General features: G+C 51.4%; 1 protein-coding gene across 1 annotated transcript in view; it reads left to right on the forward strand.

Annotated features, from left to right (window-relative positions):
* The window catches only part of COL4A2 (collagen type IV alpha 2 chain), a 166,067-nt gene that overhangs the window by 30,932 nt on the left and 112,074 nt on the right, over positions 1-23,061 (forward strand). The window contains exon 3 of the mRNA XM_028087375.2: positions 17,262-17,342. Coding sequence (XP_027943176.1) covers positions 17,262-17,342 — 81 coding nt within the window. The remainder of the gene's footprint in view (positions 1-17,261; positions 17,343-23,061) is intronic.

The following is a 23,061-nucleotide window of genomic DNA, read 5'->3' on the forward strand; positions in this document are numbered from 1 at the left end:
AAGACCAGGGAAGAGGCATGAAGAGGTGGTGTGGGTTGGTAAAAGGCTTCCCTGGGGAGGGCGCTGCCTGGCCTCCCAGGGGATGAAAGCAACAGGCCTCTGCTGAGAAGCTCAAGCTCAGCCCCAAGGGATGGCTTATCTGAACGATGAGGAGGAAAAGTGCAGGGTAGCCAAGGAAATCCACTAGCCAGCATGGAGAGGAGCGATCTGCTTTCCTGCATGCTAGCCTGGCTGTCATAAGAGGAAGAAAGCCTTGTGTTTGCCGTCCCCTGAAGTCAAGAGCTAAGAAAACATCTGGTGGCCTCCCCATCCTTCCCCAGGTCTGGCCCAGCCTGCAAAGAGCTCCAGGCTGCTGTGTTCTAGCTGGGAGGTCACGTTGTGCATTGAGTAAGAAGTTAGGTCTTTTTGTTTAGGGCTTTGTTTTGTTTTTTAAAATATCTGCAAGACAATTTTTAGAAGTGTGCGTGGCCCATAAAAGGAAGAAAATGGTGTTTGGCCTCTAAGCAGTGACTTATGGCGGGCAGGGACAAGCCTTGCCAACACTGTAGCCAGCCGGCCACGCTGTGGAGGTGATGCGGCTGCTTCTCACCGACCTTTTTTTTTTGCCGATGATCTTGCAAGAGCATCATGGGGCGCAAAGAAAGTTCAGTGACTGGTGTTTAAGTGGGTCAGAGAGCTGCGATTTTTTTCTTCTACTTCTCTGCAGAGAATCATTGTTTCCCGAAAAGAGGACCAAATTCAGTCATTGAAAGAGGATGCGGGAGAGGCAGCCTGTTACCCTGCCGACAGGCATGGCAAGAGTTCCCAGAGTAGGAGGGACTCTAAATACGTTCAAGCGCTCCAGGGAGTTGCACGTTGGTATTTAATTGTGGGGAGTTATCTAAGGTCTCGGTAGTGCCCGGTGTCCTCATGAGACATGCAGGTGGAACCGGGGTTCTCCTGCATCCGAAGCCTGACTGACTCAGCTACTCCAGACCCTGCATGAGGGGATGCTGCCAACCCTCTGTCTCCAGCAGCAGCGTATCCTCTTCATCTGTAAGCCTAAGACTTTAAAACAAAAAACGCAGTCCAGAGTCGGTCTTCAGTGAAAAGAGGCTGGGATACGCTAGAGTTAATCATCTTGTCAGTCCTTTCCAGTTCCAGAAGTTTGAGGTTTGAGCTTGGCGCCGTAACAGGTGGTCTGTAGACTGGGTGGAAGGACATCACTGAGGCACACGGGTGGGCTGCCCCAGATTTACCCAAAGTAGGACTGGTCTGTAGCATCAGAGCGTTCCAGAAATGGAACACCGACATATGGTGAGGCTGTGGAAGATCTCTGCTTTTGTGGGAAGTCTACTGACTCAGTCCAGAACACTGGTGCTCTTGACGCAACTCGGAAGAGGGTCCACCCAGTGGTCGATGGCGCCGTAAGCACGGCTTGAGTCCTTGAGGGTGGCTGAAAGGGGACACAGAGCATAAATGGCCTCCATGGCTTAAAGTCCACGAACCTCTGGTCCGAGGCCGGTGCCGCAGCAAGCCAGCCTAAAGGTGTGACTCCGCACAGCCGCAGATCGACCCACCGTCCTCCTGTGAGGTGCCTTCCGAATCTAGCCAATCTACCTTTTCCGAAGAATTGCCATTCTAAAGACACAAAAGAAGGAACAAAGATAAAGGGGAGGGACGAGACACGGGGTAGCGGTCATGTGGAAGGAAAATAGCGCCGTGATTCTGCCAGTGGAAGTCCAGGTCTGCGCCCTTCCGCTCAGCCCTAATTTTGACATAATGTCCGAGTTCCATGGGCAGCAGCTTCTGAAGGGTGGTCCTGCGAGCCCAGGTGCCCACAAGCCCAGCCCCGCGAGCCCGTTCTGGGAGAAAGCAGAGCACGCCGGTAATTCATGAGGCCATTTTGGAAGTACAAAGAGTTGTCAACGGACAGAGAATATTTAAAAGTGTCTCGGGGTCCCGCTGCCCTTGACTCTTCAGGGGTGTCAAGGCAAGCTCCAGCCTCTGCTGCTCCAGGCTGGCAGGTGTGCACACAGCCCCCCATCATCTTCAGGCCTGCCTCTTGCTGCTGTCTGCTAGGTGACCTCGGGCAGCCCTGGCTGGGACTTCAAAGGGCCGCATCCCTTCCTGAATCTGGGAGACATTTATGGGTGGCTACCAGGGAGAGAAGTTTATTGTCTATTAAGGGCAAAGACTTCGGCGAACTGGTGGGATGAAGGGCTCCCCTTCGCCTCGGGGCCTGACTGTTGGTGGTGTGTGAGGGAGCCCGAGCTCCGGAGCTCCTTCCTCCCGAGGCCAGCGTGATGGGCGGAAGGCAGCTCTGAATCACGACAACGCTGGAAAAGAAGCACCACTCTGCCTCATGTGTGTTTGTCGAGAGGGAAACCGTGGCGGGCACGGCCTTGGAGTCGGAGCCCGACTTCATAATGCCTGCGTGCCTGCATCCTCCACTCCCGCCCAAGCCTCTGTATTCGCCACTTCCTCCCACTTTTCCATCCGTAGTCAGGGCATGTGTCTGCCAGGGAGCCAGCCCCCGTGGAGGCGGGCATGGGACAGACTCCAGAGAGCATCAGGATAGATGGACAGCCCACACTGGCATGTAGAAAGGGCCGGAAACGTGCTTTAAGTCAGGAAAGCAAATTCGTTCAAACAATGCAGATGAGCAAACAAAATTCAAGTTAAAAACACAATAATTCGGGGGCGCCTGGGTGGCTCGGATGGTTAAGCGTCTGCCTTCGGCTCGGGTCATGGTCCCAGGGTCCTGGGATCGAGTCCCGCATCAGGCTCCCTGCTCGGCGGGAAGCCTGCTTCTCCCTCTGCCTCTCCCCCTGCTTGTGTTCCTGCTCTTGCTTTGTCTCTCTCTGTCAAATGAATAAATAAAATCTTAAAAAAAAAAAAAAACAGTAATTCGGGAAAGAATTATTTCCCACTTGTTCTTGCTGCTTTGCATATAATCTTATTATAGCCTGTGTTGTGTTGTTAAGTATTTACTGTGGAGACTGATGAGCAAGGGGCCTGCCTGGTCACCTCTGGACCCCTGGTGCTTGTGTCTGTAACATGTGGCAGGTGCGGAAAGACATTTTCTAGAAGACATGCTGGGGGGAGTGACCACCCGTTGATAAAAGCAACTGGGTAATTCACCTTCGGAGCAGCAGCCCCCGGTGTCAGATGTGGGCCGAGTGGAACCCGGCCTGCCCCAGGCCCGTGCAGACTGCTGTGTCGGGATGGGCCACTTTCGTCTCTGGAGGTGCTTGTGCTTTATCGGTCTGTCCTGGCTCCCAGGTCCGTCCTACTGCCACGGTCCTGACACTTCCTGGCCTTTGTTATTCCGTGGCACAGACTCTGTTTTGAAAGGACAGGAGCATAATAAAAGCGGATGTGGAAGAAGGGCCAGATGACATCACTGAAAGTATTTGAGGAAGTCCACTCTTTTGGATGTTTACAATCTCAGCATGTTCGTTGTTTGTAATATGATAAGAGCACTTTTGATACATTGGGGGAATTAACAAGCCTTGTTGCTCAGACAGTATTCATGAATTTTTATCGTAGGCTCATAGTGACGGAAAGAGAATAGGAGGTCTTGGCTTGAGTCCCAGGTGACCTTGACTCATGGGTTGACCTTGGGTACAGCATTCAGCATAGTTGAGATGCTTAAATTATGCCGATGCCAGCTATTCACTGAATTTTTGAAAGAGAAAAAAAGAATTCCATTATTAAAGATGAAATGGCATACTAAATTTTCCCTCTCAAAATCTTAACTTGGAAAAATTGGTAGTACGTGGAAGTGTCGCCCTTTCCAAGGTAAATTCCGTAAGCTCTTTATAGATTTAGCCTTGTATGCATGCTTGTAGAACGCAAACCGTAAAACATTCAAGTGTCTCCATAAACAACAGTCTCCCTAAACAGTGAAAATGTTGACACTTGCTGCATCCCTGGATCTGAACTGTGAGTGAGGAGAGGCAGGCTTCTTTTCCACCGGGTGAAACAAAAGAAAGGTCAAGAACATGAGCAGCAAACCCTTCCCGCCTCGTGCCAGGCACCGTGGGTCAGCTCATCCCGCGGGTTCAACTAGTTTCCTCTTGACAGCAACCCCGACAGGTAGGGATGGTGGATTCTACCCAGTGTGCAAATGAGGAGACCAAAGGAAATGGGTAGGGATGACTCCCAGGTCCACAGTGCTGGGGCCCCAGCCCAGAGCCCAGGTCTGTCCCTCCAAACATGGCACCATGGAGAGCAACCGCAGGTGCAACACAGTACGGGTGCGCACATGTGACCAAAGGCCAGGAAATGGGACCACAGTCCCCTGGAGGCCCGGGGAGACCCCATCCTCCTGCAGATGCTCCAGATGCAGGGCAAAAGGCTGGATAAACTATCTTCATCCACCAGTACGAGTATGACGGAACCGGCCCCTCCTCCTAAAAATGTGTGCAAGCTGATTCCGATGTTGCCTTCTCAGGGGCGTTAAGCTCCAAAGCTTGGTCTGAACCTAGTCCAGGGGAAATTATTATTTGGTAAGTCAGTATTACAGTTACTGTGGTATGTGGTCCCCGCGTGTACAGCACAGAACCCGAGAATGAGAAGCCCAGTAGCATACTGAGGAGCCAAGAGAAGCGTGGGATAGGAAGGTCACTGTTGGAACAGCCAAGGGGGTAGATATCCACCACGGGATCATCTGCACACACAGAACTGAGTGCCGCCCCCCCACCCCGATCCGGACTCTGAGACGGAGCTGCCCGCCCCAGGATGTGCTTCTGCTGTGACTTGGAGTAGACGTGATTCACAGACCTTCTCCCAGTGCAAAGGGAAAACTGCTCACCTCAGGCAAGGGAATCCTAAATCACTGCTAAGAGGCAAAGGCGAGCGTAGATACCTTCTGAAAGTCGCCCGGCGTGATTAAGTTGGCTGGGTACGCACAGGAGAAAGAGCCAAGCAGAAATGCAGAAATTCTACCCCAGAAGCCAGACCAACAAGTACATAAAGTGACTGTGGTTTTGGTGTGGACTCTCCGCTGGCCCTGGAGCCCCTGTGATTTGACTCAGATGGCTGTCACATTTGCAAAGATGAGGCTTCTCGGGTCTGGACTCGAGCCTGCCCAGGCAGACTGCTGGTATTCCTTGCATGCCAACACAAACCAGTACCTGCCTCGCCTGGGCCAGTTCTTACTAAACCCAAACAGAAATCTCATTGTGTTGTAAAAGAGCATTGCTAAGTCTCTCTCATTCACATAGGTTCATCTTGGATTTCCCACCCCCCCCCCAAATTTAGCGTGTGGGGAGGGTTTTAGATAAAACTCTTAACCGGGCATCTTCTTCTGGAAGACATAGCCACTCCGTTTCTCAAGAACAATGCTAAATATTCACTTTAGATTCCTCTGCCAACACTAACAACATACACATTTTTATTCCCTGCCAGAGAATACCAAGAACTGACATGCTGTATAAATAAGTAAAATGGAGTAAGGTAATGTGTGAGGTAATGCATATCCTAAGTGATGTCTCAGGCTGTCTCTCACCAGATGAACAGGGCATACACAGAATAATAGCTCACATATATTTAAGGGCATTTATTCTAAATAGAACATTAGAAACTTCACTGTGCGTGCACCATACCGATGCTCCTTCCCAGCTATAATTACACGGGTGGCCTCCTGATGAGCTGTTTTCCTCAACATGGAGAACCGTATCCCTAAAGGCTATAAAAATGACTGAGTGACAGTAGCCTTCATCAAAAATCGTCTTTAATGTGGCCGATGTCTTCTTTATTTGCTGAGAACAATGACACTGGAATGAGCAGTGAGTGAGAGAATATCGAAGTAGAGTCTGTTTGGCCGCGTGCGTTTTCTGTAACTCGGACCTGCTGATAGACCATCACTGCCCAACAGGACCGCGAGGTCAGTGTAGGATGAAGTCACATGAGCTCACGCACGCCGGCGAACAGCATAGTTAAAGGCAGAGTAGATGAACAGTGAACACAGCAAGCTGTCCAAGAATTCAGCTCTGTCCAGGATGCCCAGGTGGTGGCCTTCCCTCCCTGGGCTCTGTGGGGCCACACCCCTCCCCCAAAGCAGCTGCCCTGTCCTTCTTCCCAGTCTGGGCCACGCAGCCCGTCTTCTCTCCTGCTTGGCGGGCTTACCACTTCTCTACATCCTCTTCTGTCAAATTACTGCCTTCAGTGTTCTTTAAGATGAAGCACTACAGTTATTATAGTAATTTTTTACTTATTGGGAATTTTACACGTTTGTTCAACTGTGCTATTATTTTTACTGGGATTAGGACTCATTTATTAGTGCCCTGGTTACAAAGTCATGCAGGTTTTGAGTGGTCTGCCTCTCAACACTCTTTTTTCCCATAGATCTTGTTGGTTTGGTGTGTGGTTTTGCAGAATGTGAGGGTTTTTCAGAAAGAGTCATATACTGTGTTCTAGCAGAAACACCGTACTTAAAAAGAATGAGTAGGGACGAGATGAGAGATCAACACAGGCTTGACTTCACTGTTCCCAAGGGTGAGTGGCTGTTGTGTTTCAGTATTTGAGTGGGTCTCAGCTCAGAGGATGGGGAAGGCAAGGCGGGAGGGAGAACATTCCAGGCCAAAAGCACAGCTTGTACAAAGGTGTGTTCCTTGTGGAGGATGGGACCCAGAGGTGTTCATATTCAGTGCATTTAAAATCCTTAACATTCCACCCTCATGGGAAAACATTTTATTAAGCACTCGGTTGGAGTGGAGGTAGGAGGAGACCTTGAAAACCCAGGAACGGTGGATGGACAGAAACAGGGGACTGAGATCGGCAGGCGTCAGGAGAAGCAGGGCGTGGTGGGGCAGGGAAGCAGTGCGGTGCCGGGCCAGCGGACGTGGAAACACACAGGACACTGTGTCTTGGGGACAGAGCCTGATGCGGGCTCTAACTGCAGGGCTAACGCCAGAAGGACATGATTACCCACCCAGCCAGCTGCTTGACCTGAAGCCTCGTGTCCCCTCAAAATTCATGTTGAAGGTGATGGTACTAGGAGGTGGGCCTTTGGAAGATGACTAGGTCATGAGGGTGGAGCCCCCATGATGGGATTAATACCCTCATTAAGGGCCCACAGAGCCCTCTGGCCCTCTCCCTGCCACACGTAAGGACATGGCAAGAAGGTGCTATCTGTATGGGGCGCCTGGGTGGCTCAGTCGGTTGGGTGGCTGCCTTTGGCTTGGGTCATGATCCCGGGGTCCTGGGATCGAGCCCCGCGTTGGACTCTCTGCTCAGCAGGGAGCCTGCTTCTCCCTCTGCCCCTGCCCCCGCTCATGTGCTCTCTCTCTCTCTCAAATAAATAAAAACTTAAGAAGATGATGATGAAGATGCTATCTGTAAATCAGCCACAGCCCTCACCAGAGGCACTGGACTTCCAGCACTGGAGAAATAAATCTCTGCTCCTCATAAGCTCCTATGAGCCTATGATATTTCATTATAGCAGCCAAGCAGACTGAGACACCAGGCATTACTGACGAACAAAAATAGGAATGGTGGTCGTCTGCATTAAGGATGGAGAGATGCAGGGGGTAGAGGGAGAGTGGCTTCCAGAAACTCGTCTATGGACAGACCCACCAAAGATGTCTGGTCAGCAATCAAGCAGCTCCACGTAGAAGCATCCAGTATCTGATCTCATCCCACCTGTGTGTGTATGTGTGTTCTCCGGTACAGCAGCTCCGGCAACATAACCGACATGCACATTGGTTCTCAGATTATTGCTCTGTGTGGCAACTTGATGTCACAGTGACATCAAGAAGGGGGGCTCTCGCAGTCGACAAGCAGACCACTTCCCGGGGAGAAGCCCAGCAGGCTGAGGCACACCCCGCCTGGGTCCTGCACTGGCACCTTGGTCCGCCCGGCAGCGCCCTGGCCTTCGTGAGCCTCGGTCTTGGTGGCCAAGGAGCCGTCACAGGAGCGTGAGAGGGACTGGTAAGGGGGCACTTCTATGGAGACCTCAACGAACTCTTTCACATGCTTGAAAAGAAAAAGAACTCATTCTCATTTGATGCTTGGAAGACTGTTTCATTTGTAATTCAAGACCTAGGGAATCCCTGGCAGGAAAAGGTTCAAGATCAGCCTTTGGAGTCAAGTGAATAAGCTCCAATTCAAAATAGATCCATAAACATGTCTAAATTGCTGGGAGAATATATCTTCAGGCGCCTTAGGAACAGAGAGCGTGCTGCTGTAGATGTTGTGAGCGGCAGTGGATGTGCTGGGAATAATGAACGGACTCCAGGAAGTTCATTGCAATTAGAAGTGAAAGGTACCAGAACTCAGGTGATCTGGGCAGTAGGTGACGGGGAAGATGCCTGAAAACAGACAATTTGGGCTTCGGACAGGACAGCTCTCATGCTTCTAGATGGAGAGGACCTGCGTTTGGAGGCATCCTCACTCAGTACTGTGCCTCCTCTTAATTAAGGCTGCCTGTGGCATCCCCTGACAGCCAACCCCCAGCCCCACGGTCCCTGGTGCGCGCCTGCCGGGCACACCTGCCCGCCGGCTGCTCACCCATGTCCCTGGGCCTTCCCCGTCTAGGTGACTCAAGATGAGACAACTCTCGGTCCCCACCCAGAACCAAGTAAGGGACCTGACGAGGCTTCAATGCCTCCTGGGTGGGGGCCAGGTGGCTTTACAGAAAGGACATGGTATGAGAATCGGGAGGGATGCCTCTGGTTAGGGCACATGCCCCCTGCGCTCTGCGGTTGGTTGTCACGTGTCCGCACCCGCACCCGCCCCGACGCGTGCCAGAGTGTGCGGGAGGCAGCCTGCCTTCCTCGCTGGAGCCTCCGCTTGCCGCCCGGGAGGGGAGGAGGGGAGGAGGGGAGGAAGGTGGCCAGGGCAGAGGTGTGCAACAGGAACTGCCATGCCCACCTCTTCCTAGCTCTGCCAGGAAAGCCGCCTGTCCTCACCTGCAGGCAGGCCCACCCATGCTCTGAGATCATTTCTAGCCTTGGGCCAGGTATTTCTGAGGAAGCACTGACTCCTCCAACCTACAGCATTGGCTGGGTTTCAGCCCTCATTCCTAGGTCTGGGGCCCTGTGCCAGCAAGCCCGGCCTGCGCCTGGGGGCACTGACCCCTGGGCCTGGACAGCCTGGAGGACTCCATCAAGTATGTCCCGGAATAATCCCCCCAACAGACCCAGGGGAAGGCCATCCGCATGTTCATTCTGTGCAGTTGAGCCGAGTCAGGTCATTTCCCTGCCTGGACTCTGCCCCGAGCTGTGTTCCTGAATCTTCTGCTTGGCCTCATCACTGCCCACTTCACAGAGAGCCCGCGGCCCGACCCGGGGGCTCCTCATCCTTGACTTAGGCACCTCACTCGCTCACAGTCCGCCATCTGGCCTCCTTTAAATGTCCTAAGTGTAGATGATGTAACTCGGGGAAGCGTCTGGCCTCGGCCTTGACCTCCCACACGCTCAGTGCCTGCCAGTGGCCCACCCCGTCTTGCCCGACTCCGGCGCTGGAGGCTTTGTAGCCAGTCCTGCGGGTCAGCACCCCAGTGCCAGCGTGAGAGCGCGGCTGTCGTGGGCCATCTGGTCAATAGTGATTCTGTTGGGGAAACACCCCCAGACCTCGAGCTGCCCGAGAAGAAAGAGAGGGTGGAGACGTTGGCCCGTCGCTGCTCATAAAAACATCTAAGCACGCAAGTATAAAGTCACGCGGCTTGTTGCCGATGGCCCGGGGAGCCACCGAACGCACACCTCCCGGTGACGTCTGCCAGGCAGGTGAGCCAGCAGGAGTGATGCCATCCCGCAGGTATTCACCTGGCCGCGAGTGCGGGGAGACCATCGACTAGCTCACCGTCAGTCTTTTGAACTCCCATTCCCAGCACAGCACCCTAGGCTCCCCCTCCATACCCCAAACTCCCAGCCCCAAGAGGACAGGCGGGGACTCGGGCCCAACTGCTCTGAAGCTCATTGGTATCGGTACGAGTCCCCTGGAGTTGTTCGCTCCAGATGGGCCCACGCGTCTGCCCATCAGTCATTTCACTGCCTCTACCTGGTGACGCTCTCAGGACCCTTCTTGAGCGACATCTATCATGGGCGCCTTGAAATGCTTTCAACAAAGGAAACTGAATTGCCAGGGTTTCCCACCCAGTTTATAGGGAAGAGGGTTTTGTTCTGTGTGGAGTGGCCCTGGTCTGCGTTTCCTCTGCCATATGCTTTGTCTTGCTAATACCATGTTGGAATTATTTCCTTAATTTCTAAAGCTGCGTGTACGGAAATGGCTTATATTTCCTGTTTTGATAAACTAATAGAATTGTACTGGGAACTTTGTTCCCAAGTTAGCTTTCTTCTTTGTTGGCCTCTTTTTGGACTAAAAGGATAATTCTAGAAAGTCGGGCTTGACTGGACTTGTGACAAAGACTTGTATAGATTATTTTTTTACCTTAAATATGAAAGATGACTACTTTTTTGCAATAAGGGATGTCTGTCTTCTGTGTCTGTGTTATTCAATATCTCCCTGTACAGGAAGCTGGGGTTAGATGCTGGGGGCAGTGCAATGGTAAAAGATCTGTAAATTCAATCCTTCAGAGACTTGCTCTTTTTGGCTGGAGGTATATTGGCTTAGAAAGACTTTCTTGGACAAGACGTTTCTTGGAACATGTGGAGGACAAAATATTCTTTGTTTTAGGACAAATGAGATTTGTTCTTGCTTCTTCATATAAATTTGGTTAATACTCATTTCTTATGTGCGATTCGAGAACAATGCTGAGCATTTTTTTTTCATTTGTAAATATTGTATCGACTTTAAACAGTACTCACATCTGCAGAAAGCTGGGCCCGCGTCCACAGATTTGCTCCCTCAATAGACATGGAGGGTTCACTCTGGTAACTTACAGAAATAGCTTGTCGTAAAGAGTCTTAAATCTTTTGTGTGTTTTATTTTCTGGCATTCAAGTTGTTATTTAAACCTATTTTTAAATGTCCTAAATATGAGGACAAGTCTGCCGCTGGGAGAAGTGAGAAAAGCAGTTTTCTCTGTGTTTTGAAGGGGGCCACTCCTCAGACACCTATGGAGGAGGAGGACTTTGCACTGGGCAGCGGCGAGAAGCCTTTCCTCTCTGCCCGATGCTATGTGATACCCAACGAAGGCAGCTTGAGTCTCGGCTCTCCCGATGCCAGCAGATTGCTCAAATAAGAGGCCAGGACACCGGCGCATGGGACCGGATGTTCCCTTAATCTTGCAGCTGCTCCTGCCGATGTCCACTCTGACTTGACTGGATTCCATTTAGAGAAGGCAGAGTAGTCCGTGCCTGCCGCCAGACAGCCAGTGGCTCAAGGCAAGAAAGTCTCTGCTTGAACCCGATGGATGCCTGGTTCAAGGACCCGGAAACTGGCATTCTTTAGAAGATTTCACGACTCTGTTCTCCCAGAGACAAAAGATGCACCAAGGAATGTAGATCGCACATGTAGGGTGGTTTGGGTGTGTCTAGGTGGAACTGAATGTCCGTGCAAATACACGTATTTTTAAATCTTTCTAAATGTAATGATGCCACAATTCACATACGGTTCCGAAGAAAAGAATTCCCATATAAAAAGCTGGTCTCCCCCCACCCCCCAAAAAAATCTCTTGCTCCGAGGTCTCCACGTTGACCCTGGAAACAGTATCTCTTGCATTCCACTTGAGTGGAATATCCAAGGTTTCTAGAAAATACATCTGTGCCTTTGCATTGCCAATTGACTCTTAGATGATCTGGGTCTTTCTTAATTTCTAGAATTTCTAATTATTACAGCAATGCTGGCTACCAATTCAGGGCAGGGTAAAATTCAGAAGAGAAGGGTCTAAAAGGATGTTCTGAATAAGGAAAAGAGAACTGAAATGTTTTTGACAGGGTGACTGATGAGAGGCTCAGTGACTGAGCCTTCAGTGCCCAGAGCCTCCCTGCATGGGCCGCAGGTGGCAGGGGGTCAGAGGGAGTCTGGGGGCCAGCACTCTCCCAGGACAGCATGCCATGTCCTCTTTAGGCGTGGAACGCACGGGCCCCGTGGGGAATATTCTTTCTCCTCTACTGACGGAGGTGGCTTCGCAGGAAGCCACAGCAGCGTGCCTACGTGGAGAGCCTGTTAGAAAGTGTGTCCTGGTGCAGGAAATCTGAGGTGGGGCCGGCATTCCTGAGTAGTGCCTGGCTGCGTCCACGTGCCATGCTGGGTATGTCCAAGGTCCAGACCAGACATCAGCGTTGCGAGTGTAGACCGAGAGCCTCTCAGACGTTGCATCTATCAGCCCGCTCCCCCGACCCAGGTCATTTGGGACACTGTGTCCAGGCACATCCTGTTCAGACTCTCCACTCACTATCTTCACCACGAGCTCTTCCCACGCGACCCCTCCCTTGCCAATATGGCTTTTGTTCTTATTCGTTGTTTTGCAAGAAGTACCCACTTCATCTCTTCCTGGGGTAGCTCAGAGGCATTCCTGGTCTACTGTGCTTCTGATGTTTAAGCCGTTTCCTGTCTTATTTCCCAAAACTTAGAATTCACATTTATTTTTCAAAACAACTCCTGTTGGTTCCACAGTACTTGGTAAGACGTCCAGCCAGTTTACAGTGATAGCAGAATTACCGCCCTTTGCCTTGTGTCTGCCGAGGCTCTCCCAGCCCCCGACCTTCCCCTCCCCATCCTGGAGGTTGCCGCTGAGTCCAGCGGGGCAGGGCTCTGGACGAGGTAGCTCCAGGGAGAGGGGCACCCACGGACCGGACCTCAGGGCAATGTTCGTCAGTTGCGGAAGGAACTAACGATTAAGCCCCCAAGTCAGACTCCTTCCGCAGTTGGGAAGTTAGTAGCCCCACAGTTGGAAGTGGTTACACATCTTGGTAGCAACTGAGGTGGCTTTCATTGAGAAAGGAGGACAGAAGATGCCCCACGCCCGTCCTGGACCATAAAGCCACGATGGGCTGAAATTGAGTCCTGGCCGGAAGTTGGGGGATCCGGCAATGGAGGGGCATCCTGGGGGTCCTATGAAGAATAGGTTCAAATTCACTCCAATCCAAGATGCCCTTGATTCCCTGATGATGATGATGATGATGATGATGATAACCTGGAGGTCTTGATTTCCTAGGCCTAGAGACTGGCAGCTCTCCATCCCCTGGGTTATAGCAGTGAGGGCCTCAGGTCAGAAGGCAGGGAGGTTGGCCTCTGTGGGGGAGGCCAATAAGGGATAACAGAGCACAGGAGGGCTCGAGGGAGAGGGCCGGCGAAGTCAGTGCTCTCCTGACCTGGCCTGACTGTTCCTCTCAGACCCCCTCTCCTTCCTGGCGCTTGCCGTAATTTAAAGTGTGTAGGCTTTGTTGCTCATTTACTTAGTTCTCTTGTCAGCTTGCATACATTCTCTGTTCCCTTTATACCCGTGGCCCAGCACCGTGCTCAGCCCAGAGGAAACATTCGGTGGAGAAGGAAGGAAGGAACAAATGAGTGAATTTGCCAGGGGAGAGGGTGGGTAAGGTAGCCAAGAGCCCTGTGGCTGTCGTGTTTGGGGGGATCAGCGAGCTAGGAGCCGTGTCACCGGCGCAGCCGAGGGAAAGGCTTTCCCTGACCACTCCAAGCTGGGAGGCACACAGCCTGGGCTCCTCCGTCCTTCCAGAGCCTGGGAGGGAGCGGTTTCTGCATGAGTGCGAGGACATATGAGCCCGTGCGTGTCAGATTCAGGCATGCTCAAGGAGGTGGTAGGCCTGTCCACTTTGCATGGATCCTCACATCTTTGGTCTCCTTTGGCTGCGAGTCCTTCTCCGCCCAGGGATGAAGGACATCCAGACAAGCTCAGTCGAGCGGATGCAGCGTGGTCCGTGACAGTGGACACTTTCTGCACCTCGAGCTTCCTGACCCAGGTGCGGAGCAGCATGCCCTCCGTGGACGTTGGGATGGTGAACTCAGTGACAGGCGCTGCTGCAGGGGGCCGTGGGGAGAGCAGGGTGCAGGAATATTGCTCTACGGGATGGTACCAATGGGAATTCAGACTTGACGTGAGAAACTCGTGGAGAATTTAGCTGATGCTCCTGAGGAGTCTTGGAGCTGCAGATGGAAAGCATGCCTTCCTAGAGACCCTGAAGCTGAAGGCCTAGACCAGGCCAGCTGGTCATCTTCGAGGGTGGTGGGCAGGCTCTTGAGGTGGGTGTGCAGTGGGAGGAAACCGGTCATCTTTACTAAGGAGTTGACAAGAAGGCTCAAGGTTCATCTCTGAGTTGTGTTGAGCAATAAAATCCAGGGTGGACGCGAGGGCTTGGAGTATGGGCAGTGGCTGGTGGAGGATTTTAGTACTCTTCTGTTCAGGGGACGCAGACAGAGGACCCCACAGAGCAGCTCACATACGCCTCATCCCAGATCCTCAGGAGGGCGTTTGTATCTTGAGAATGTTCCAGAGCTCATGTCCCAAAGGGGAATACCGAAGCTCAGGTCTGAGATTTGTTCAGTCTGTAAGAGACGTCTGGAACACATGCTCTGGCCTAATAAAGTAAATACTTTTTTTCATCCTGGAGATCTGACATTCCAGTTCCTGGTACTTAGAGCTCTTGTAGATGTTGGAATTCGTAAGGCTCCCTCTGTAGGCTATGCAAGATGTAAGATGCTGATGGGAAAACACACACATCACACATACACACACACCACACACAACCCACCTCACATCACACACACAAACACATCACATCACATCCTATCACACACACAGACCACATCACACACACACACACACAGACCACATCACACATACACACATCACATCCCACCACACACACACACACCACACACCTCACATCGCATCACACACACACCCCACATCCCACCACACGCACATGCACCACATCACACACGGGGCTGGAACCTCCATGATGGAGATTGGTTGCGGCTTGTAGAGGGAGGCCTGCCTCACCTCCTGGGACGGGGTACCCAAGCCATGGGCCATAGTCGAGGAAGTGTCAAGATTGGGAGTTATCAGACCTACGATCCCAGCTCCAAAAGCAAAACAGCACTGTTAAATTTTAAGCAGGTTATGAAGAACTCCTTCCTATAACTAAGTCCAGTGCATATCCTAAATCTAGGACAGAAAGTCTGTTAGATCGATTTAAAATCATTTCAACCATTGATTTATATCCAGGGATTTGGCAAGTGCCTTTAAAATCAAAATTAAAAATAGCCTATGAAACACCAGATGGAGAATGTGAGTTTATGCTTTACCCTGAGTCCTTAGACTGAGGAGTCCCCCTGCCCTTTCCAGACAACTGGCAAATGAATTATTGTGTGAACCAGGGACACCTGCCAAGTCCCCTGTTCACATCCCAGTCGTACGTAATACAAAGTATAAATGTGGCTGCCCATCTAGATGTCTGCCTTTAGCATTCAGGGTAATCCCTAAAACCGATGGCTTTGCATGCGGCTGGATTTATAAACACCAAATATTCAAAATGGTGGGATTTTCAAATGAGCCCCACTATAAACATTGAAGCCGTGAAAAAAAAAAAGGCAAATACCTAGAAACATATTGTGAGGGCATGAAAGGATTTTAAATGTGTTTACTTTTACACTGTGGAACTCAAACTACCTCACAAAATGATAACCAAGACATCCAAAAGGCTTCAAGGTGTTGGTTTGGGATTTTCAGATTTTTTTGAATTCTTCAAAATAGTGACTGATGCATCAGATACTGGAGTCGGTAAAGGGCTATTGTGGGGACACAAGGAACGTAGGACTCAAACGATCCCCCTTTTGTAGAAAGTTGTGTGCACAGGAAAGGAGTTTATCATCTCTACAAAAAGAACATTGAGTAGTCGTGGTGGTCTTAGGTGAGCTCTGGCCAGAGAGTTTTGAGTCAGAGTTCACTTGTGCACCCGTCAAGGCTGCGCGTGCAGGAGGGCTAGCGGGCGACACAGAGGTGACCAGCCAACGCGGCATCCATCTACACATGAGCAGCAGAACCATGCCAGGAGCAGCGAAGATTCTGGCTGATGCACTAGCACGAGGAATAGACAGAAAGCTTAACAGAGGGAGTCCCCAGGTGACCATCCTGTTTAGTCATTGAGACCTAACTTAGAAGGGAATGGAACAGATGTGGCGAAAGGCACTTTTGTGTCAAGTTGGAATGGTCTGTTATCTGGGGAGTGTTGCTTGCGCAGTAAGGTTTGGCTCAGCGCGCACCAGAAGCTTAACCATGTCCAGGGTCCCTTGAGTATCAGTGGGCCTGCGAGCTGGGCGGTCTGCCGGGCGGGCCGAGGGTGGCGAGGGTGACAGAGTTCCCCTGTGCTGCTGTGTAAGTCACCTGTCATGCCAGTGGGGGAGGCGGGGCTGATCAGGAAGGGGCCAGAGTAGGGCCAATCTGATTGTCACTTCCTGCTCAAACTATCCTGCTGGCAACAGTCCAAAAGGAAGATTTCCTAGTCCAAAGTCCAAGTCCATCCTTTACCTAAAATACTGAGATCAAGGGCGAGCAAGCAATGCCTTGGAACCCTTTAGGATTGTCCGGGCAGAGAACTCCCTCCCTTAGCCACCCACTTCATTAAAGAGTTGGCCAAATAAAGACTTAGGAAGGCCTCTTGCCTCCATCCCTCCTCCTTTTGCAAACCACTGGGTCTCATAGAGGGCAGAGAAGGGGAGGGGAGGGGAGGGGTGGGGAGGGAAGGTGTGTTTGCAAGGTCCTCCTCCCCCTCGGAAGCCCCTCTCCCTTTAGCTCACCTGGATCCGTATTGTATGACGGGGCCCGGCATGGAACCTAACCCAGTCCTGCTTCCCTTTGATCACCCCTCCTTGGGGCTGCCTCCCCCATTCCAGAAGCATGAAGGGCTGCTTCCTACACCTGGAGTTTCTGCTTCATACTGAAGTACTTAACACAGGGTGTCACGGGCTCACTTCACCTGGGATCCCTGGATTCGGGGGATGTTCTCCCTGACTTTCGAGGCCCAGGACCTAGCTTGATATCTGGCATTGAGTAGGCACCTTTAAAAGGCGTGTTGACCATAGAGGGTACAACATCTAGAGGGACCCCACTGTAAACTCTGGACTCTGGGTGATGATGAGTCGTCAGTGTAGGCTTATCGACGGTGACAAATGTGCCGCTCTGCGGGGGGACGTTGGTAGTGGGGACGGGTGCGTGGGGGGGGGGTAGGGAGTGCACAGGGACTCCCTGTACCCTTTGCCGTGGGCCCAAAGCTGCTCTAAAAAGGAAAATCTACTTGTTTTGAATGGAGAGCGGGCTGCTGGAGTCACACATGCTCTCAGTAGATGATGCGCTACCTGTTGTAGAGGACAGCGTTTGGGATAACACGTTCTTTGTGCTTCCTTGTGCAGGGCGTGAAGAAGTTCGACGTGCCCTGCGGAGGGAGAGACTGCAGCGGGGGCTGCCAGTGTTACCCCGAGAAGGGGGGACGGGTAAGTCACAGCGTCGCGGAAACGGGACTCTTCCGTAGCCTTCTGTTCCAGACAAAAGTGCTTTCCGTCTCCTGACAGAGTCAGTCCCATGCTTTCCTGAGACATTTAATACGGACGTACTCTTCCGTATCAGAACAAATGATCACATAATGCAAAATTTGGTCCAGGTATACTACACCCCGAATAGAGAACCGTAACTTTCTTACGCGTCTCTTGTTCATCATTAGGAATAGATATGTATGTATAATGCAGCTGTGTTTTATAGGTAAACATATATTCTGTAAAAATATTACATAAAGAAAGCGTGGTTGTGTCTACCCCCCACTATAGATATTATGACTAGAGGGCGCGAGCCTCCTGCCATGGAGAATCAGTCTCACCTTCAAAATTAGTCTACTCTTCCCCCCGAATGTCCTTTATGTAGCGAATTTCATCAGATAAGTCGGAGAGAAAGGTCACTCCGCATCATGGCCAGCACACCTGGCGGCACCTGCATTACGGTCTGATACTGGGTTTAATGTGTTCAAAGTGATGGGCTTTCCTGTTGCCAGTGAAGCTGATGTTTGGGTCCCGGCATTACTGATTTTAAAAAGATGTGGTTTCTCTGTCTCCGTGTAAGCCCATTTTCGTATGGGGAGCGGTATTTCGTTTTATGACACAGTCTTTTAACTCTTCGTGCCTTGGGATCCCGCTTCCCTAGGGGACTCCTGCTCGTCCAGGGCCAGATTGGGAGAGGTGGTTGGGAGGTGTTCCCGGTGCCCCCTGTCCCTGTCGCATCAGAAATTACAGCACCCCGTGGGTGTTCCAAATGCGCCTCACCACCCCGAATCCTGTGGTCAGTGTTTACGGTCCCCATTCCCACCCTGCAGGAGGAGGACTCCTCTCAGTGGAGCTTGGCCTCTTGGGCATGATGTCACACGCCCTCTCCTACCTGAGTCCCCTCCGGAAGCCAAACAAGTAAAACTTGTGATAAGGAACCCCCTTACAGATGTGGCGGTGTCCCTCCCTGCCGTGTGACTGCCCAACCATCCTTTCCGTGCCGAAGATCACCCCTGAGGAGGCTTCGGTCCCCACGTGCTGGGCCCTTACTGAGCCACAGTCCTCAGGACGGCATTAGCTGTTGATGCCGTCAAGGTTCCTCTGCCTGGAATGGGGACGTTATGCTCTAAGAATTGCTGATTGAAGGTTGTGCATCAGCATTTCTCAAGGATTGAGTATTTTTTAAATATATGGAAGCCATTTGGTGAGATTTCAAATCCTCCGGGGACCCTTGCTATAGATTTTCCCAGCAAAGCTTCTGGAGCAGGGATGACAATGCCTCACTGCTGAGCTCTCCCCTCCCCGAGCACTGGGCAGCCCGGCCTTATATGGGCATGAGGAAGATAAATTAGTGGTTTACAAATATCTGTGGGACTCGCCAGGATGGGAGGGAATTCAGCTCCAGAGAGACTCTGCATTCTTCTCCATGTGATCAGCCAAACAGAACCCAAACAGAGCGCAAGGTTCCTGGGTCTATTCTTTTTCACTTTTTTTATGATTGTTTAATGCAGAACTGGTCTATTAACATTTCCCATAATGGTTTTATGTGAATTTTGTTCTTCGGTAAAGATGGTTCACTCTGATTATTTTTTTTCATTCAAGGATAATTAACATACAGTGTTATGTTAGTTTCGGGTCTACAGTATAATGGTTCAACAATTGTGTACATTCCTCTGTGCTCATCAAGATAAGTGTGCCTTCGATGCCCTTTATCTGTCTCCTCCCTGCCCCCACTTCTCTGGCAACCACCAGTTTGTTCTCTGTATTTAAGAGTCTGGTTTTTTGTTTATCTCTCTTCTTCTTTGTTTGTTCGTTTTGTTTCTTAATTTCCACATATGAGTGAGACCATATGGTATTTGTCTTTCTCCCGCTGACTTATTTCACTGAGCATTATATTTTACTTTTAATAGATGATGCCATCTACACAGTTATGTACTCTTATAATGCCAGGGGTCTTTTCGGAGCGGTTATTAGGAGGGAGATTTCTAAGGGTCCCTAGGTCTTCCTAGTTCAGTAAGTTTGCATTGAGCGCTTTGTTTCCCCTCGGCCCTCATTAACACAATAGCCTGAGAGCTTTTCTCTATGTTGCCGAGTAAAGTAGATAATGGACACCTTCCGGTGAATTTGGTTAAGGCAAGAAATCCAGCACCCCTTGTGGTTTGACTTGCCCCTCATCCTTCAGCCAGGTAATGATGACATTAAGCTGAGATGTGGCGGCTGTCTGAGTGGTTGGTTCAGGGACAGAGCCACATGCTGGCCCCCTTTGGGGCCCGGCCTGTGGGATCCAGCAGGGGCAGCACGCAGGTGGCAGGGGACACCCCCCCCCGCTGTGTTTGCCTCACTCCGCACTGCCCAGCACCCCACGCTGGCCCGGGCCTCGCAGATACAGCTCGGGTTGTCTTAGCCGTCAGCCCTGGGGCAGCGCTGGGGACCCAGGTGTGCCATTGGGTATCGGTCACCAAGATGATAGAAATGCTGACCGTGAGTGGTAAGGAAAGGCCTCTGGAGGAGAGAGAAATGACACCATGTATCATTTGCATTACTGGGGATATCTGCTGTTAGGAAGCTTGGGTCTACTTCATCCAAGTGCTTATTAAGATACAGTATCCATATCAGTTTCTCAAGCCCAATATATGTACATTAAACATTTGTTAATTAACAGATTTACCCAGATGTGTTCCTGTAGACGGCAGGGCTATTTCCGTCCTACCCTTGGATTGATAATATATTTTAAAAGTAATGTAATGCATAAAAATAGCAGCTGGACAGATTCTGCCGTTACAGAGCTGAGCGCAGAGTTCGCTCTTTCCCACAGCTTCCCCAGGGTGCCTTGCCATAGATTTTCCCCACGGAGCTTCTGGAGCAGGGACGGCAATGCCTCACTGCTGAGCTCTCCGCTCCCCGAGCACTGGGCAGCCCGGCCTTATATGGACACGGGGTAGAGTTCACTCGCTCCTCACCATGGTGACAGCCGACATCAGAAACTCTATGTTACTGGATAACTTTTAGACTCGAAGCAGAGATCACAAATGTACTCTGGATTCTGATTCCAAATGAATTCTCGTGTTAGCAAATGTGTGAACCGTCTCAGTGTGAGACGCTCAGTGTGAGACGTCTTCTCCAGCCCGAAGTGGTGGGCAGTGGGTTGTTGCAGGGGGCAGTGGGTTGTTGCAGGGGGCAGTGGGTTGTTGCAGGGGGCAGTGGGTTGTTGCAGGGGGCAGTGGGTTGTTGCAGGGGGCAGTGGGTTGTTGCAGGGGGCGGACTGTTCCTCGCAGGTGGAGCCATCCCGCTGTGGGTCGACGGTCCCAGCCGCCGAGGGGTATGAAGGGCAGGGTCTGTGGCCCCGCAGGGTGTGCACTCCTCACTCCTTGGGCAGAGCTGGAAAGTACAGAGGATGATCTAGACCCCATCCCCTAGTTCACGCGGCGGGGAAGGAGGACACCGACCCAGGGGGTAAATGACCTGCTCCAATTCGGTCCAGAACAAAACTCAAGTTTTCTGTCATTTTGGGTGAGTTCTGACCCCAGTGCAGTAATATTCTGTGCTTGCATTCCTCCTCCTGTATGAAGGAGACTCTCCGGGGCGGAGAGGAAGGACACAGGCCAGACGAAAGGAGGTCTGGCCCTCTTTCCTCAAGTTACGACCCTCTGGCCCGTTCTCCAACCTTCTCTTCAGTTGTTCAGGGAATTCAGCATAACTGTAAGAAATGAACTAATACAGGCATCTGGGTGGCTCCGTCGGCTGGGTGTCTGACTCGGTTTCGGCTCAGGTCCTGATCTCAGGGTCCTGGGATCTGACCCCGCGTCAGGCTCCCTGCTCGGTGGGGAGGCTCCTTGAGATTCTCACTGCCCCTGTCCCCCATGTGGTCTCTCTCTCTCTCCCACTCTCTAAAATAAATAAAATATTTTTAAAAGAAAGAAAGAAATGAATGAATACTTCATTGCCGTTTGAGGGTCTGCGTTTAAAATAAACTCTTGTGTATGTATATTGCAGTAATTAAAACTCATAAGTCTTAATTTGCCAACATTCCACAGGGTGATAGCCACAAAGGACGTCGGCCAACTGGCTTCTCAGACTTTCTCCGCCACTAACGGTCCTATGATCGCCAGCCCCAGACAGGGTGGTGTGGCCCTCTGACTTGTCTCTATCCGTTTTACTCTTTCTTTCTTTATATATTGTGTATTTTCCCTTCTTCGTGGGGTGGAAGGCCGTTGGATGGAAAGCATCAGAGTTCATTTCTGTTACAGAACTTCTGTGGGAACAGAGTGACATCAAGATTAACAGTACAGAAAGTGTAAGGAGGGCAGGCAAAGTGTCTGGTTCAACAGATAGAGACATCTTTGTCTTTTCTTGTTAACTTACCTAAGAGGTCGTGAAATTCTCAGGTTTTTCCAACTGAGGTCAGTTTTAATTCATCATTTCCATTCCTTAGGCGGGTTCACCTTCCCCCAACCCTTTGGCTTTTGACTGTAAATTCAGGACAGATGGGTTATTCCGACTTTTTAATGGCGTCAACATTCACAGGGCACTGTTTCCCTGGGCAGTCAGATATCTTAGAAATTGATAAATACCAGACCCTGTTTAAGCCCAAATTGTTGGGGATTGTTGAGATGGTCAAGCTGCAGTGGGAGAAAGAGAACCCACGGCTCTGACTGGTTCCCGGAGCTCTGTGCTCAGCCCCCGCGTGAGTGTACGGGCGTCTCCCCATTACTTGGCACTCAGCCAGCCACACTCGCCCCCTCCCCCGCCCCCGTGGGCCTGACAGCGGGAGCCATGGGTCCGGAGACGAGCATCTCACATGCGAGGTGACCACAGCCCACGACAAGCTGTGTGTAGCTGTTGTGTTCTTTCAGGCAGCTAAGAGTTTCCCACAGTCTGTGGGTCCCTGGACCTGAGTCAAAGTATGAGTAAATAATTCTTAACCTCACAAGATTCCTTAAATTCAACAACGTAAATCAAAGCAAAAGAAACCAGAGAGATGCTGAGTGAACGGGGAAGCAGGGAAGAGTGGACAGAGGACTCCAGGAGGTGGGTGGAGGCAGGTGAGCGGGCACACAGAAAGACTCGTGGTGTTTGGTACTTGCCGTCGGCGCAGAAGGGCAGCGCCCGAGAGAGGAGAGAAAGAAGCCGAGGCCTGGCCCCGGGGGGAGGGGGGAGGGGGGAGGGGCCCCGAGCCGCTAAAACGCATGCGGTCGGCAAGGTCTTCCCTCCACGGGGAGCTGCAGTCTTGCTCAGGAGCAGACCTTCTCTTCTCTGTTGCCATCATAAACCTCACCCTTCCATGCGAATAGCCAAGATTTCAAAATAAAGTGGAAATGGCTCACTACAGATCCAACAACCGGGTAGAGCCCCGCCGCGCCATGGGGAGCCTCCGTTCAGACGTGCGTGCTGTGTGTGGTCCACGCCTGCCACAGCTTTCCACGGCAACGCGGCGGCGCCCGCTGTTATCTGAAGAGCCTCGCTCCTGGTGGGTAGGAGCATCGGTGCTGCCATGGCAGACCTCTGTCCAGACCTTCTTCCAGGCAGAAGCTTTCTCCTGGCACACTCAGCACACCTCACAGAAGCCAGCTCCAGTATTTTATGTGCTATCACAGCCCGGAAAGGACAACAACTCACCCAGAAGGAGCGGAGACATCACCTGCGTGCTGGGCTCTTATAACCCCTGTCCACACATAGCTCT

The sequence above is a fragment of the Eumetopias jubatus genome, unplaced genomic scaffold, assembly GCF_037043125.1.
Source record: "Eumetopias jubatus isolate StellerSeaLion01/CBP00866 unplaced genomic scaffold, mEumJub1_p1.0 scaffold_3, whole genome shotgun sequence".
NCBI lineage: Eukaryota > Metazoa > Chordata > Mammalia > Carnivora > Otariidae > Eumetopias > Eumetopias jubatus.